Raw genomic sequence first — 17527 nt, 5'->3', positions numbered from 1 at the left:
AGGCCGAAGCCGAGCCCCGGCACGGCCCCGCGGCGCTCACCTCAGGAGAGCGGGCTCCGCAGGAGAAAGCCCCTCCCGCCGCGCGCCCGCAGACCGTTAGCCCCGGCGCCGCCTCACCGCCGCCGGCGGTGGCGCGCGGAGGGGAGCGGAGCGGAGCGGAGCGGGGCGGGGGCGGGGCGGGGCGGGGCGAGGGGCGGGCGGAGCGCGGGGCGCGGAGCGCGGGGCGGACGGCTGCAGACGGCGGCGCGTGCGGGGAGGGAGCGGGCCGCCTTTCCGGCCGCGGCGAGGAGCGCGGTTGCGGGGCTTGCAGCAAGGTGACGGGCTGGGCAGCCGCCCCTTCCTCTCCCCTGCCTTCCGCGCCCCTTGCCCCTTTCGGGTGGGCGGTCGTCCCGGTCCCCCGCCGGCAGCCCCCGGCTGGGGTTCGGCTCGGGTGTGGGTAACCCCCCCCCCCTCGTGTCTCCTCTCGCCCAGATGCTCAAGGTAGCAGCCTTCGTGTGCGTGTGTGCGGCAGCCTGGTGCAGCCCGGCGCTGGCGGCGGCGGCGGCCGGGGGCAGACCGGACAGCGGCAATTTTCTGGACGATAAACAATGGCTCACGACCATCTCCCAGTACGACAAGGAGGTCGGGCAGTGGAACAAATTCCGAGACGTAAGTTCAACCCTTCCACCCTGCCAGCCGGCAGCCGCTCCCGGCCCGCTCCCCCGGCAGCCCCGCGGCTGGCGGGCTGCTCGCCTTCGCTGAGGGCGTCCCTTGGGCAGCCAGGGCTGGGGCGCAGCCCCAACTTCCCCCCCTTCTCCCCGAATTTTCATCCTCATTTTAATTCCCGGCGGCGCCTCGGCAGGAGGAGGGAGGTCCCGCCGGGCAGTTCGCGGCGCGCTGCCGCCGCTGAGCGGCCAGGACCGCCCGGTGTGCCCCGGGCCGTGCTGGGCGCCCAAGCCCGCACCTCCGGGGCCCAGCGGGCCGACCCGCGGGCGCCGCTTCCCGCCCTGCGGGTCGCCAGCCGTTAGAAGGTGGCGGCGGTGGAGGGGGAGTTGCGTTCGTCCTTCCCTCCTCCCCGTTTCCCGCCCCGCAGCGGGAGCGGCGGGGGAAGCGGTGGCTGCGGGCAGGGCTGCGGCCGTTGGGCCCCGCTCCCCGCCGGGGCGGGGGGGCTCGCCCCGCCGCCGGCGCCCCGCGAGTGGCCGCCTGGGGCAGAGCCCCCCGCCAGCTGGAAGCGTGCGCCGGGCGGGACTGCCCCGCCTCACCTTGCCGCTGTCAGAAGTGCCGAGAGGGCGGGCTGGGGGGCGGGGGGGAAGGGGCTGCGCGCACGGCCGAGGGTGTGGGGGGGGCTTTGTGGGGGGTGTTGGAGCGCGGATGGTGTTAGGCAAGTCCACCGAATAAGGCGGTAAGTTGTATGAACGGTGCGTCCGGGGTGCCTTGCACGGAGTGGTTGAACACCAGACCCAGTCTGACCTGAATCTCATCCGTTACGAAACCTGCTCCTGTGAGGTGGCTCTCGTCCTCCGGAGCGCTTCGCTTGTGCGCTTAGTTCGTTCTGTGTGTTGCAAGTTGAGTAAAACCCAATCAACTTTCAAAAGTCCTTCACGTTTCTTTCAATCAAAACCATTTTCCTTGATCTTCCAATATCCTGTGTTGTTTCATGTCGCTTTTAAAAATCTGAACTCCAAGCATGCTGAATAATTTTCTATTTAGCTTTACTGTGTTGCTTAGTGGATTTCTTCGATTCGGTTTAAAGCTTTGCTTTGGCTTGCAACTTCAGAGTCAACAGGTTTCTCGTGCTACAGCTTGCTGGTGACTGTGGATGGCTATATAGCGAACTGAAGTAAACGTCTCCAGGAAGTCTCTTTTATTTTTTCTGAGAGCTGTAGGGTACTTGTGATGCATGTATTTTTGCGCTTTATATATACGTTGCATGTGGGATGCAAACTTGGCTATTTATGTTAAGTAACTAGGAAAGAAGAGCTACTGTTAGAGTTGTGGGAGAACTTATCCCTCCAATAGTTTCTATTAAACAGTGTAATTTTAGTGTTTGAGAACACTCAAATTAGTATTCGGATATTTTTGTTTGCTTTGAATATCTGAAAAAACTTAGGTTCGTGTGAAAAAAAACTGTTCAGTGTACTGTACTTTGGGACCTATGATTTTGGAAAAAAAATATGCAGTGCTATCTAAATGTTTTAGGATGAAAGGCTGCTGCTAGGAAACTCCAAAATAAGCACATCAGTTATGTTTTATAATTGGGCAAAGTCATTTATGTAAGGACTACCCTGCAAGGCTGAAGAAGCTAAGTGCTCTCTAATGCCTGTCTCCTGGGTGCCTGCTGACATATACAGTAATATTGGATATTAGCCAGATAATTTATTCTGTGACAAGTAGGTGTCCCCAAGGGTTTTAAGAGTGACTGCTTTGAGGAAGTACTGCATACCGATGATTCTGAGGAAATTTACAAACATGCTGGCTTATTTATTTTTACACTGTAAACTTTTATAAGGCTGGTACTTCAGTGAGGAATATGCTTTTTTTCCTTGTGCAGAATGCTTATATCCTATTGATTGGTACTCAGTCTGGAATATTTATGGATGGTCCTAATACTTCACAAGGCTCTCCCTCTAAAGCATAGATGGTTTTCAGTAATTCACAAGATGTAATTGTAAAAAAAAAAAAAAATAAAAATTATGAGTTAATCTACCTGCATAAGAATGCATTAGAAATATAACTTGTAAGAAGCACTGATCAGTTATCATCTTTAAACATAACATGGTGGAGAAGTTTTATTAACATTCTACAGTTTCATATCATTGGTACATTTACTTGTATGACTGTAACTTGTTGGTTTTGAAACTGTGATTAGCAATTTAATCAGTGATTCAAGTGTTGCCTCCTGTTAAGGAACAGCACAACTGCATTTTAAACGTATGGAGGGGTAACTGTCTTGCAGAGTTAAAATCAAAATAATGGTATGCAGTGCCTGTGTTTGTAATTTAGTTCTCTGGTCAGAGAGCAGCATATTTTTTGTGGGCTTTAAATACCCTACAGATGTAAGGGTGAGATGGAATTCTGGTGTGAAAAGAAGTATTTAAAGGCTTAACTTAAGACTTAACTGACAGGACTGATTAATGTGGAAGATAATGACCCTGACTTCTGGCTCATTGGCTCAGTTTCTTAAGAGTTTTAGATCACAGTGAGAAAGGAGATAGTCATTCAGAAAGGGAACCCTTACAAAACCTAATAAACCAGGATATGTTTTATTTAAAAAAAAAAAAACCCAAACCACACCAAATGCAAAATACCTGAACCTAGCTCTCTTAACATCCTCTAAAATGTCAGATTTGTAGTAAAGGTTATTATTAACATGATAATATTAGCTAAGATCTTTTCAGTACTTTGTACAGGCAAAACTGTAACCGTTTCTTGAATTTTCTTGAAAGATCTTGATCATTCTGACCAATATGTTGAAAATAATGAAATAGGTCTAGGCAAGAACTGTGCCTTAATGTGGAACAGTAGGAAGCTACGTGCTTGTTAGAGGCTATCTTCTCACATGTATTTCTTGTGCAAAAATTGAGAATGGGCTCTTTCTTAAATAGGAGACTTTCCATCTTAAAAAGGGGCAGGGGGAAGTGTATTCTTCATATGTCAAATACCAACTCCCTCAACTTGTATGTGCAAGTCGAACATTCTGGGTTATATACAAGGATATGTTTACTTTTTGCCTGCAGTAGCTGAGGAGGAAGAGTTTTTAACCCAGTCTTAGTGCTGCTGCAGTCCAGTTGCTGAGGAGCTGCAGCTCTTATGTCTGTCACTAAAATAAGTCTCAGGGTTGATGTGTTTATTAAAGTTTTTCAAGCTGCCTGGTTAGGCTGCTTCAGCATCCAGTGGTGTCACGATGCTGGGATGTGCTAGCCCATGTGTATATGTCCATTATTTATTTAATGCTTGAGAACTGAGGTTCTTTAGTAAATGCTAAGTTAGGGGAATCTTCTTCATTCATAGGTTGTTACATCTGTAGTGCTTTGTGCTAATGGTCTTGTCTATGATGGTTGCACCACGTTTGATAAAAATGTATGTATAAACTGCAGTTTGTCTAAAATGAAGATTATTCCCTTTAAAAAATATAATTGGGTAATGGCATTAGATTTACAGTCTCCTACTTATAACATCCTAAATCTTAGTATCAAACCTTCATTACTAACAATGCTGTAAATCTGTAGAGGAAAACAAAATATAGGAATAATTCTTTATTCTCTTTATAACTTGGTTCCAAATAATGGTATTATTTTTAATCCTAGAACAAGACATAATGGCTTTGTCACTTATAATCACTTTGTCTTTTTATGTGGTCTGTACAGCCAGTCGGACAAAACTTCATGTAACCATAATTGTGTGTTGGATCGCTATCTGAAAGCCTTTCAGAAACTTTAATTTTTACTTCTGTAAAATTTCATGAAGCAACACTCTTCAGAGTAGCTCATTTTAGTCATTGATATTTGCAAACAGCAAACAGTCCATTTGTGTTCATTAAAAGGACTCTATAATAAATGTATTTTATATGGGAAATTTTACTTGCCACTCAAGGAGAGTTATTTATGATCTAACTTGCTTGTTAGTGATTTTTACTTCTTCTTTTCAAAGAGATCATAATTTAAGCAATTCCCTTATTTGCAAATTTAAGATGCATCAGGCACTTTGTAGTGAAAGATAATTTGGTATATAAATAAACTCTGAACTGAACTATGGCATAGTACTGTTATGAAATAATATGATCAGTTGATTGATGTGATCAGTTTCATCATACCACAGTGTTACTATCATCCTACCATATTAATACAGTTATCAAAGGTAAAGAAGGTAGAATAAAATTCAAGTAACAGACCTTAAAACCTATCAGCTATGAAGGGGAAGTTTGCACTGGTAATACTACTTATTACTCTTCTTCACTATGAAGTGTTCTCACATTGACCATCAAATATATTGCCTTCTAAAACACTTGGCAAGTTTGGGCAGCTCATGTTGGCCTCCCAAATGAGTCTTTTGCAGATATTTAAATAATGTGTTTTTTCAACATTAGTGCAGCCTAAACCTCTGTGTTTGGAGAGAGGAGATGAATCAAATACTAGGTGTGCATAGCAGTTCAATAATTGTAAACATGCATTATTCTTTTGTCTGTTTGGAGTTTAAGGCTTCTCAAAAACAAGTGCACCCCCACCCCCAACTAAGCTCACCACCAACTATACACCTGGTGTTTCTTTAGTGTTGTGAGCAGAACATCTCTGCCCAACTGTACATCCTTACTACTGCATCTCTGTACAACTAAGAAAGCCAAAGTCTGTTTCAAAACAGATTCATCATAAGTTTTTTGCACTTGATTGTGTGATCACCATGTAAATATTTGGAAGGTTTTCATGTTTCCAGAGTGGAGTACTGATAACCTTATTTGAAGAGGAGAAGGACTTCTGTTCAACAAGTTTCTTGCACTGGACTAGAATCCCTCCTAGTTTACGGAGGATGGTGAATGTACTTTAGAGGAAGTCAGTATTTGGGATTGGATAGTGCAGCACCCCTCAGTCTTTACTCACTAGTTTTAACTCATTAGCTGTGAAAATAGGTCCAGTAGGCTTATTTGTCCTGTATTTTTTATGGTTCAGGGTAAATAAAACATACGTCTTTCCTTATTAGTGGGTAGGGCAGCTCTTTTACTACATACATATGTTTTGATAGAAAGTTATGATTATGATGTCAGGAAAAATTGGAATTGCAGAACAGGAAAGATGAACTTCTTCATTATGTTGTCCTAGGCCTAAGTTAAAGTAAGAACTTGCTAATAAGTTAAAGTTACTTTCTCAGTTAGGGTATTGGATCTGTTTTCTGCATGCCAGTTTGTTACTTGAAATTTATTATTGGCTATTCTAAAGTGGTATCGGTCTCTTTTTTTCATGACTTATTTTGTATGATCTTAGTTTTATTAATATGGTGAAGGAGGAAGAATTTTGAAATGTAGGAGATCTGACAGAAAGAATGAGTATTTCATACCTACATCTCTAATTACTGCCTTTGAAATGAAACTAATAAAGTAAGACTTGACCACTGTTTTTTAAACTGTGAGATACAGGAAAATGTTGGGAATTTGCATTAATTTTAGTTAATTAAGGAAATTTAAGAAGCTATTTAATTGTTCAGCACTTCTAAACTGAACATGGCAAATTATAATGGGAAGGAGTAATGGAAATCCTAAATTTTTCATTTCTTCTGTATTGTAGAAAAAGGCTTCTGATTTTTCTATGTGCTTTTAGTTCATTCCCAAGTATGGATTCCTTTTTTTCTTTTATGTGATTACTTTTCCTCTGGTCTGTTTGCTGCTTATTTCTAGTGACGAGTATTTTTTTTGTCTGCAAAGGCAGAGTCTACTAATCTCAAACTATTGTTAATGTTGAACTCTTAACTGTCTCTTGGAAGGCATTAGCTTGGAAGCTCTTTATATAGCTAACGTTTAGGAGTTAAGTAAACTCTAATGTGCTTTTCCTTAGATTGCCCTCATAATCTAAAGTAAAGCTGATAACATTGTTTCGTCTTACCTTTATCTCCTTTCTCTGAAGAATAATCTTTATTTTATTTGCTGTAGGTTGTTTAGTGGATATGAATACCTAGTCTTCTCTTGTCTTACCATTAAGTCTTATTGGAATTGACTCTAGCCATCTGTGCTTGTTATAGTATGGTATAAATAGCTTTGTAATACGCTAATAGATAGTAACAGTAACAGAAACTGCATAGGCTGTCTTGGTTTTATAATCAGAAAGGAAAGGTGTCTGGAGCAAGAGGTATATTATAAGGGGAAGCTGAATGTAGAAAACAATGGAATATGAGAGGAGTTGGAATATCTATGTTTTTAGCCTAACACCATCAATTCTTTTTTTCTGTCTCCTCTATCTCTATTACTTCATAGTCTTTGAAGCATTTGAAGTAACTAGCTGCAGAAAGGAGAAATAATAGCTTGGCTTAATATGTTTGCAAGTCTTGGCCAGTTTTCAAGTGTAACTCTTTCCTTTAAATAGGCACTTAAGTGTAAATAGTATGTCGTGTCTGTGTTGTCCCAGGTCGTGTGTAGTGTCCCCTCTGCCCCCTCCCAAGATATGCTGAATGAAATAAGGAAGTCTTTGAACAGTTTATTTTTTTGTTACCTAGCTTTAGAGCGACTCCTAAGTTTTCAAGCATAATGAAACTTTTATTCTAACCAAGAGATTTCTGTCTTTTTCCTATCAGTAGATGAAAAGTACTTGTTAGTAAAATAGCGTCAGTTTTGCTTTGTGGATATTTTTCTAATGTAGACCTTTTTAAAAGTTGTGACATTGATTTTACAGTAGTGTTTTTCCTATTGTGTGTTTGTCTCTAATCTGGCATATTTGAATGTACTAGTAACCACAGGTGAACATCTTCTTTTTCTGCATCTGGTGTTAAGTCTCACTTTGACTATGCTCAATGCTAAAAATCTGCCTTGCTTGCCGTAGAAACAAATAATATGGAGGCAATGACATACTATATCGTATTAAAAGTTCTTGTAATTTTTGTATTTCTTGAAGTTTAATTTCTGAAAGAGAGAAGTTTTTGGTTAGTAATATCAGTGTTCAGAGCTTCACTGGGCATTCTTACCTAATGTGAATGATCTTTAGTGATTTGTTAGACTTTTTTTTTTTAAAATGATTATTCACTTTTGCTTTCCCATCTCACCTCATTTCACCCTGTTAGATTACAGTAGTGAAAATTACTGTAGGAATTAATGATTTACCTAAGAAAGGTGGTGCAGCATAAGGTAGTAACCTTGGACAGGACACAAGGAGAGATGATACGAAATTCTAACCCATGACAAAGCTTTCACTTTACAGTGAGGATGTGATTTCACTGCTCAGTTATTATCTTCACAAGTGACTGCTTTAAGAGAACACAATAAGAGAATGAGTTTAAAAGATGTAAATAATCCAAATTTTTTTGGTATTTTGCCATTTCCAGAGAGTAATATCTTAATATGCAGTTACTAAAGACTATCCAGTGCTTGACATTTTTCTGCAGAATATTCTTATGAACTAGTTTTTTATTTTCTCAAGTGATGTATAATCATTGGCTCAAAGGAGACTGTCAGTTTGCAGCTTGTTCAGCATCTCTCTAAAAAAGCCTGTAAGTCATCAAATAATTTTATGTATGTAGTGCACTTACACTGGGGCCTGCATACAGCTGAAAACAAACTCCTTTGACATTTTTGAGCTTGCATTGATGATGAAATTCATTCCAGTTGTTAAATCTGTGTAGCATAGCAATGAGAAGTACAGAATTTACTCCTTGGTATATGCTTCCAAGTATGGAAAATGACCTGTGTTTTAACAGCTGCTTATTAAAATAGAGGGAAGTTATTGATATGAAGACTGTGGGATATATATTTAATGATGCATGTATCTTTAAGGATTTGGTGGTAGCTGTGTTGGTGACTGAAACATCACTTTAGCAGAAAACCCAAACAATGATTCTTATAAGCAGAATCAATTGGCTGGTATGTAAAGCAGCAATACCAGGAATCAATTGAGACTTTTGCAGAAGTACAAGTTAACCAGTTTGGTCAGATTTAGGAAGGCCATGTGAAACTCTGAGAACTGTTTGTATTCATAAAGTTTAGGTCCAAAATAGACCATTGGATTTGATAATATGCTTGCCTGTTTGTAGTGGCTCATTAACTTTTATCCTGACAGATTGTATTAAACCCAAAAATTCTAGTTGGGCAAAGGTATTTCAGGTTTCAGGAGGCTGTACTGTATGCTGCTGGCACGGATTAAGATAAAGATTTGCTCTCTAAGGTCTGCAATGTGAGGGAATTAATTAGCTGCAATATTCCCTTATGATCTAGGTAGCAAACTTAATGCTGTTTTGCAGCAGAATAAGGAAGAATACCATTTAAGTTCACACTAATCTGATCAGGAGTGTTTCCTTCTTTGGCCCAAATATGACAATGACTAGGACTGGTGCTTGATTAATCCTTCTTATATTAATTTCCTGTTTAAAAGGAATTCTGTTCTGCCACCTTCATAGCATTTTCTTGTGTGTATTGTCAGTAATTGTGGCCAACTACTTATACGCAAAAAATCACAAATGATGTTGGAATACAAGCCAATTTGAATCCTAAGGAAGATGGAGAAATGGCTTCTGAATTTCCATTAAGATACTCACCGAGATACATACTTGTTGTCTTAATCTGAAGTGTAAGTGTTTAAACATACTAAGGATTAGGCAGGCAGTCTTGTTTCCAACACCCAGGCATGAAAAGGATGAACAGGAAGAGCTCGGTAGGCTCATATGTTCCAAAGTGAGCAAAGGCCTATCGGATCGCTCAGTGTACTGTAAATAGTGTGCAATATTTTGTACGTAAACTGGATTAAGCCACACTAAGTGCATATTTATTTTTTTTAATAAATCTAAGATTTCCTTCCCAAACTGTTAAGCTGTTTAATTTTTCATCCATGTGCTCATTTTATTTTAAAGTTGATGTATCTAACTTTACTCAGGAATTCTTGGTGGGCAGTTACAAGGTCCTGTTTTGGTGAACTTTGATACTTGGGGTGTGAATGGACAGAATTTCTTTATAGTAGTAAGAAAAAGACTTGGTTACGTTGGGAAAACAGGCAGTTGGTTCCACCTGTGATGTGATATTCATGGGCTCCTCAAAAGAAAATATCCTCTCAAAGAATGCAGGGATGTATGGCCAAAACTTCATTGGAGTTACTGTACGTAACACCTTAACAAAGTTAAGTGTAACATGATGATGAATCATGGGATTTTGCTCTGAAATTTGCAGGTGTGGTCTCTTAAAGATGGAGAAGGAGGGATTTGCAGAAGTAGACTTAACAATGTAGTTTTGTACTGCAGATTAAACCAATATAGACGTATAAAACCTCAAAACATTTCAGTAGGACCGAATGTGTATTTATAAACTGGATTCTACGTAGCCTTAATCGTGAAGGACCTCTGTGCCTCATTGGGACAAAAGGTACCATACCTTTCTGTCTTTGCTTACTTTTTACATACGCTGAATGTTTACAATTCCTTGTTTTTTTTCTTTCCTTCAGTTTCTTAGGGCATATGAAACACTTTTTTTCCTCCCAAGTTTTCTAAGTTTGGATTATAGCATAGCTTCTGTAAGTTGAAGACATAAGTAACATTTTTTTTCCCCAGCTTTTAAAGTACTAATATTATGGAGTATTTGATGTACAACACATTGAAAAGTTGAGCTCTTATGTTTTTTATAATAAATATGAATGCATGCCATGTACATGTGTGAGTGCATGCCCACACACATGCGCAGGCTAAGTGGTATTTCAGATCAATAACAGTTTAAAGAGTTTTTACTCTGTCCATCCCTCATGCTGGGGAGCCAAATACCTCACAGAATATTAGAATTATTTCATAGGTCCAACCTCATCATGTCTGCAGATCTTATCTTACCATCAGATTTTGATCTCCCATTGATTGTGGATAATTTTTGGGTGTGTACCGAAAGTGAAATGGATTTAACCATGTTTGTGCTGTGAAGAATAAAATAATAATTCTGAATTCATATGTCAAATGTGTGAGGCAGTTGTCTACAATAGTTTCAGTTCATTGGCTGGAAGAAATACCTAATTTTTTACATGCCTTTAAGTATCACGTAAGAACAAGACAAATATGGCTACAAATGTCTAGACATTTTCAAGAAGATGTTTGTGTTGAACTCTACACGAAAGGTAGGAGAAAGTATCAAAAATATTACAATAAAATTTGTGAAATTATTCTGTGAAGCAAAACTGAAGTTAGAATCTGATAGTGCTTATCTGGTTGTAAAATATGATAGTATCTTACATAGTTTATGTTTTAAAATCTTTCTTGTCAAACTGATATTCCTTTAGTTCAAAAGTAAGGGAATCTTTATAATTTTTTTAACAAAGAGTTGGATGGTGACTTTGTGGCCCAGTTTGAATGTAGTTGAACTATTCAATAGCATGAATGTTAGGAAACTGTTCTTAAAATGTTGCAAGTTACCGTCAAACATTAATAATAATAAAGAGTACAGCTTATTAATAATACCTGTATAATGCTGTTTTTCCACAGATATTTCTGCTTTTTAATCCTTATTCTAATGGTTAGTAATTTGCACATGCTTAATTCCCACATACGCAGATCCTACCCTTGCTTGATTTTATCAGAAAGAAACTTTTTTACTGAATAAATGTACTAGTTGAAGCTAAAATTTCCATAGCTGTAAAATTATACACACTAGTTATACAACTGATTTAAGATATATCAATGTTCATCATTTACTTACACTGTGATAAAATTAAGCTTGAAAATCAAGCAGATGTATTTTCAGATTTGACAACTGAATTTTTCAGTCACTTATCTTAGGTACCTTTAGCCAAACAGCTTGCTTGTTAGACCAAAAAACCTGCAAAGAGTAATCAAGCATAGGGATGAAACAAAAGACATTGTGATTTACTATTTTATGCTTGACATTTATCAAAAGACATGCCTGATTGAAGGAAAAAAGAAAAGAAAAATCTTCATAATGCTGAATTAGTTACTATCATAAAATTTGAAAAAACTCAGTGATGTGTAGTCAACTAACCCTGTAATGCCTGAATTGTTATAGGAGTTCTTTAAAATAGTGTATTTTTAAGGAGTTCTGCAGGAAGTGAAGGGCTTCTGCTGAAGGTTTTTTTTTTTGTTGTTGTTGTTTTTCTGTTTTTTTTTTTTTTCTCTCCCACCTTTATCAAACCTTCATTGTGGATTTCACTGGGATAATGTTGTATTAGACTGGATCTCAGTCCAGTTTGTGTGGAGTCTTTCCTTGTCTAATTGAGGTCACTATGAGAATATGTTCACTGATGTTTATGAGAGGTGGTGTAAATATTTAATTATGCCAGTCTACTTATTTAAAATCATTATTTGAACGTTAAGTCTGCAAAACAGACTGAATACGTTTTGCATCTTTGAAAAACAGAAAGAAAGCAAACTTGAACTGGAGAACAAACTAAGTCATCCATGCAATGATAACTTCTTTTCATTAGAAAATTCTACGTAGTGATCTATAGTAGAATACATATCAAGAATATTGTGTGGTGTTTTTTTTTTTCTTTTACTTTTTGCTTTATTATGTATAAGGGAATTCTTAATTCATTGCTACTTATTGGAGCACAACGAAAACATTGTTTCTTTATTTCCTTAAGGTACTGGATTTGATTGGGGATTTTGTTTCACTTTTTAAATGAATTATTTTCCTGATTAAGTTGTTACTTGTTTTTTATTCTGCTTCTCCCTGCCCCACCCCCATTAGTGAGGTGAGAGTAGAAAACCATCTTTCAGTTTCACTGACCTGAATCACAATATTTCATTCTGGCTAATTAATCTGAGAGGGTTTCTGTTTCTGTATTTATAGTCTGTGTCTGATTCATTTGCTGCATTGCTTCATGGAGTTTTAGGTAGGTGCCTCTGTACTGCCTTACGTGCCAGGCTTCTACGATGAATTGCATATTGTATGATGCTCTCTGCTTTCACCCCTAGCTGAATCCCATGTAGTACTGTGCAAAACAGTGCAGAGATTCAGTTAAATGGGAGGGTGGCAATTACTAAGTAGTAAAAAAGAAAATCAGACAAGCATAAAAAAGCTGTGCAGTGCATAGCAAGACAATATTACTGAGGGAAGACTTTCATCCTATATCAAAAAGGCCATTTATATAGATAATAATACTATTGAAAACTAAAGCTGAACAACCTATTTTGTGAGAAGTATTAAAGCATCTACTGCATGGCATAATTCGGTGGGAAATTATAAGAGCTTATGGCAAAGCTAAGCACTGGGATTGATTTACCTATGATCTTTTATCTGAAACTTCTTTTTTTTCCTCTCCGTACCCATCCCCCCCACCCTGGGATCTGATGCTGGAGTAGATTGATCATCTAGTATAGTAATTCTTAGATGTCCAAAGTAAGGCACAAATCTGTAGGCAGTGCTTTATCTTGATTTGACAAGTATATGTTGTTTCTTTTTGTGTCAGAAATGTCACATGAGCAAACTGCAATGTACCAAGAAACCAGGGATCTAGAGCAAATCAAAACCTGGTTTAAGTAAGATATACCATAGTACAATTCAAGCTAACTTTTTTGAAGTCTGCAGTTTATTCTCTGTTCTTATTATATGCTGCTTACTTATTATATCCTGCTTACTTCACTTGTCTTGTCTTAAGAGTTCTGAAATTTTGTTACACCTGCCTCAGCTTTATTTTCTTACAAGGTTGCTGGATCACTTGATGTTTACAATGTTTGTATTTTTCCTCATCTTTATTCAGAAATCTATTAAACTATTAGTTACTTCCTTCCTTTGCCTAGGCAACAGAGATTGTGTGTTTTATATGTTTAAATATTTTCTCTAAAACCAAAACATTTTACATCACTTTCCTTTTATGAGGTTCACCAGAAAAGTAGAAATGAGGGGACAGTGAAATGAAAGTCAAAATGTATTGCCATTATATCAACTATAGGGATTTGCAGCATGTACGTTCTTTGTATGGAGATTTCTTCGATACTGGTCATGCTGATAAATGTCCCTGTCTATCCACTCTTTACACCAGGTTCAAGTCCCTGGTTGTTCCCATAAACATTTCAATGGCAGTGTCCTTGCTCAGAGGCTCCAGACAAGAATCAGTGATTTTATGGCTTCTTTACAACAAATAGTTGATACTATTTTTATATATCTGGTATGAAGGAACTGGAAAAACAGGGGTGAAGAAAGAAACCCTTTCTCTTTCAGCCTTGATCTAGATATTCAAGATCTCTTCTGTTTTAATCAGTTAAATGCATGAGACTAAACTCTTGAAACTGAAGGTCAGCACCACCAACCATTGAACAGTTCGGAGAATACTGTTAGTAAACATGTAACTCCTTTCTTTGAGCATAGATTAGTAGAAAGCTGCTCAGTATAGCTGCATTGTGTAAGAAATAGAACTTCATATCTAATGTGACAAAACTTGAGTATCGATTCAGATCAGAATTCCAGGTCTTATCATCACACCATGAATTTGGAAGAATTTTTTATCATTCTGTTTGAGATTTAAACTTCAAGTGAGAGTTCAGAGTTGTAATATTTTTGCCCTTTCTGACAGTAGACCGTATGAATCTTTCAGTCTTCTTTCTTGCCTCCTGCAAGTTTAAATTTCTTAAGGAAGGATTTGATTGAATGGTGTGCTTGCTCAAGTTAAATATCTGTAACAAAAATCTGTTTCATTTGTGTGTGTATTCTGTGGAATTTGACTGTGACTCTTAGAGAACGCTTTCTGCTTTTCAAAATACAGTTACTGTTATATTTTTGTGTTTTTCATTTAGGAGTTAAGATGTATCTGGTTTCTATTACAAACCAGGGCAATTTGGCAGGGAAAAAATCCTGAAGACAGTGTACGTTGTTCACTGGGAAAAGGGTTTAAGAAATGATCCAGTTATATGTGATTAAGAGGAGGTTAAGGGCTTCACTCCAATGGCATAAAATCAGTTAAGGACCTGATACTGTAATTTAGCTGTGCGTTGCTGCTTTGAGTGATTTTTGGCTTGAGCTGTTAGGAACAGGTAGTTGTAATGACTGGCTGGTATCTCTGCTGCCAAGTAGATTTCTAGGGCAGGGGAGAATCCTGAAATCGTCTTCCAACACTATGTATTAGCTTTCTAAGAAAAGCTTGAGAAAATGTGTGAAGTCTTACAGAACAACAGAATAAGCATTTTATTTGTTAAATATAAAATAGTATTAGCCCACCCCAATAATCTTTGCTTTAAAGTTAAAAACAGGTGACACAAATATGAAAGAATTATTCCATTTTGTCCTTTGGTTTACTGTTTCTCTCCTAGTTTAATGTCCATATTCAATTTATGTTGTTTCTTCTCTCATTTCTTATAGCAATTAAATCAGTACTTTAGGGAGAAAGCTTAAGAATAATTTAGAGGGTTCTTAAAGAAAAAAAATCAGTTTTATGATCACATGAAAAGAACAGAGTATTATTTCATGATTTCTTGTGAAAATGGAACAGCACAATTTCTGAGAATATGTTTATCCAAAGGCATCTGGGTACCCAGAGTTCTTATCTCATTGGTGTCTAGTTACCCTAGCTAGACAATCTACTATATGTGCTTGTTTGGAGAAGTGGAATTTATCTCTTTCTTTTATTTTTATCAGTTTCCTAGTTTATTTCTAGGGGTCTCTCTTTTACTACACTAGAAAAATAACTTATTTCCTTAAAATCTCTTAGTAATGTGATGAAAACAAGACTGAGTGCCAAGTCTTAGTTTTCACAATGATCATTAATGTTTGAACACACAAGTTTATTGCATCCTTAACAATGAATGATGAGATGGTCTAGTAGACTGATCTGTTAATATAGCATTTAAACATAAAGATACATTTTTAGTCCTGTGCCATTGGTCAGTATGATTGATATCAGTCTTTGAGGGGTTCTGACACTGGGTTTCTAAGTTGAACCAAACTGACAGTGTAGTCATGCTTAGATACTCACTACTGGGATTGTAGATATTTCTGCACAATGAATTTGAATTTCTCATGTTCTGAGTGCTCTGTGGTTTATGCAGCAAAGAGTTTAGGCCTACGGTTTATGTAAGCCTTATGAGTAGGCTTCCTTTGAAATCACTTGCTATGTTTCAATTAAGTGAGACTCTTAGTTTGTGTTAAGATCATTCCTGTCTGGCCAGTTTCTTTTTCTGTTTTTCATTCCAATAGTTTGTTGTTTGTTTTTTTTTTTAATAGATATAATTGTTGAGTTTGCTTGCTTTTGGTGTAGATAATGCTATTACTGGTGGGCTTGAAATTTATTTCTCATTAAATATTTTTCCCATAAAGCTTTTTAATAAAACAAACTTGGTTTAAAGTAGATGAGATTTAATGAAAAAGTGTTATGGGTACTTTCTTCAAGTGGAAAAGTTGTATGAGAACTTCTGTGAATTGTTGTTGCATGTCTTTCTTCAATAGGATATACAATGTTATTAGGGGCTTTGTTCCTTTGCTAAACACTTTCCGTAAGATGTCTATTGCAAAACCTGAAATTGGAAGCAGGAATGAAGATAATATTGCATCGGCTACCAGGGATGAAACTTTTAATTTTCCTGTTGTTAATTTTAATTTGTTGTTGCTTTTCCCTGAGTTTAGAAGCTATTTTCTCCTTACAGCAGAAGGTAGTTTTATTATGTGTTTTACTAACTACCAAAACCGATTTTTGGTGCCACCACCATTTAAAGTAAGGTATGTAAAGTTTTGAAACTTTATTTTTCCTATGTTGACTAAAATCACATTTTTTAAACATAGATTAAAAATGTACCCCTTGGTTTGACTAATGATTAGTAGACCTCTCTGGAACATGTAATGACTTAATAAATTTTGTTCAGAAAGAAATAATGTAGAAAGTGAAATACTCTATGCCTTACATTCCTTTAAATATTCAAAAATTGAGGAATTTGGTTGGATTATTCATATTTTGTGTTCGATAAATTTCTTAAGTAGCAAAACACAAATCTCAGTCTCTGTTACTTTTAGAGCAGAAAGAAAATAAAAGTTGCAGGCATTAATTCTGAGGTGGTCAAACAAGCTGCGCCATTATATTTTGGTAGGAGAAAAGATGGATTTATTCCTCTACCTGACAATTATGCTACTATTACGATGTGATCTACATGATTGTTGAATCCACTTTTCTGAGATCAGCTTCTTTTCACTAACATTTAAAAGAAATGCTTGCCTTTTTTCTTTTGACTTTTAACAGATGTTTCTCTGTTGAAAACCAACAATTTTTATCCATAAACGTTAGTTGCATGGGAAATCAGATGTTAAATTTAATCGAACTGACACCAATATTCAGAATTAAGTTTTTATCCTGATTCTGCAGTGAGTTACGTTTTTCTGCACAGCTTGGTGTGTGTGCGTGTGTAGTATTTTTTGCTGTGTAAAACAATCTCGATAGAAGATTACTTTGACACTTCAGAAAGTAAAACTCTACTACTTTGGAAAGATTAATTGTAGCACTAGTTTCTTTGACAATCTAGTTCACATTTTAGACACAAAAAAGGAAATGCAATAAACTGTCAAGCTACTCGAAATGTAGTGACCGAATTTTTTTGCTGCTTTTTTTAGAAAATGTTAGTACTGCTGCTTTTGTGGACCAATGAAACTTGCAAACTTAATTAAAAATAAGTTCTTCATTACTATACAATATAAGTATCCAAACCATAGAAATTGTGGAGGGATCTGCTGTGCAGAAGCAAATAATTCTAGTGCCAGTTAAAATCAAATCAGGTGTGTAGAAACCTGTAGTTTAATTTCTAGATAGTTATTTGCAGATACAACTATCCTGAGTATGCACTATTCTTTTCAGTATTTTAAACATTATTCAAGAGGAATTTACATCAAGAAACCAAAAGTCTTTTCAATAGTTTACAGAGTTTATCTTATTTGGGACAGCTTTAACATTTTTATGTT

At 37.8% G+C, this 17527-nt stretch overlaps 1 protein-coding gene across 1 annotated transcript in view; it reads left to right on the top strand.

Moving 5' to 3' along the window:
* The first annotated feature begins 201 nt into the window (after positions 1-201).
* Positions 202-17527, top strand: part of SPOCK3 (SPARC (osteonectin), cwcv and kazal like domains proteoglycan 3) — a 221082-nt gene continuing 203756 nt past the window's right edge. Inside the window, exons 1-2 of the mRNA XM_069786532.1 lie at positions 202-314; positions 472-648. Coding sequence (XP_069642633.1) covers positions 472-648 — 177 coding nt within the window. The 5' untranslated portion in view covers positions 202-314. The remainder of the gene's footprint in view (positions 315-471; positions 649-17527) is intronic.

Source organism: Haliaeetus albicilla, chromosome 1 (assembly GCF_947461875.1).
Source record: "Haliaeetus albicilla chromosome 1, bHalAlb1.1, whole genome shotgun sequence".
NCBI classification, from domain to species: Eukaryota; Metazoa; Chordata; class Aves; order Accipitriformes; family Accipitridae; genus Haliaeetus; species Haliaeetus albicilla.
This window is presented reverse-complemented; position numbering and strand designations above follow the sequence as displayed.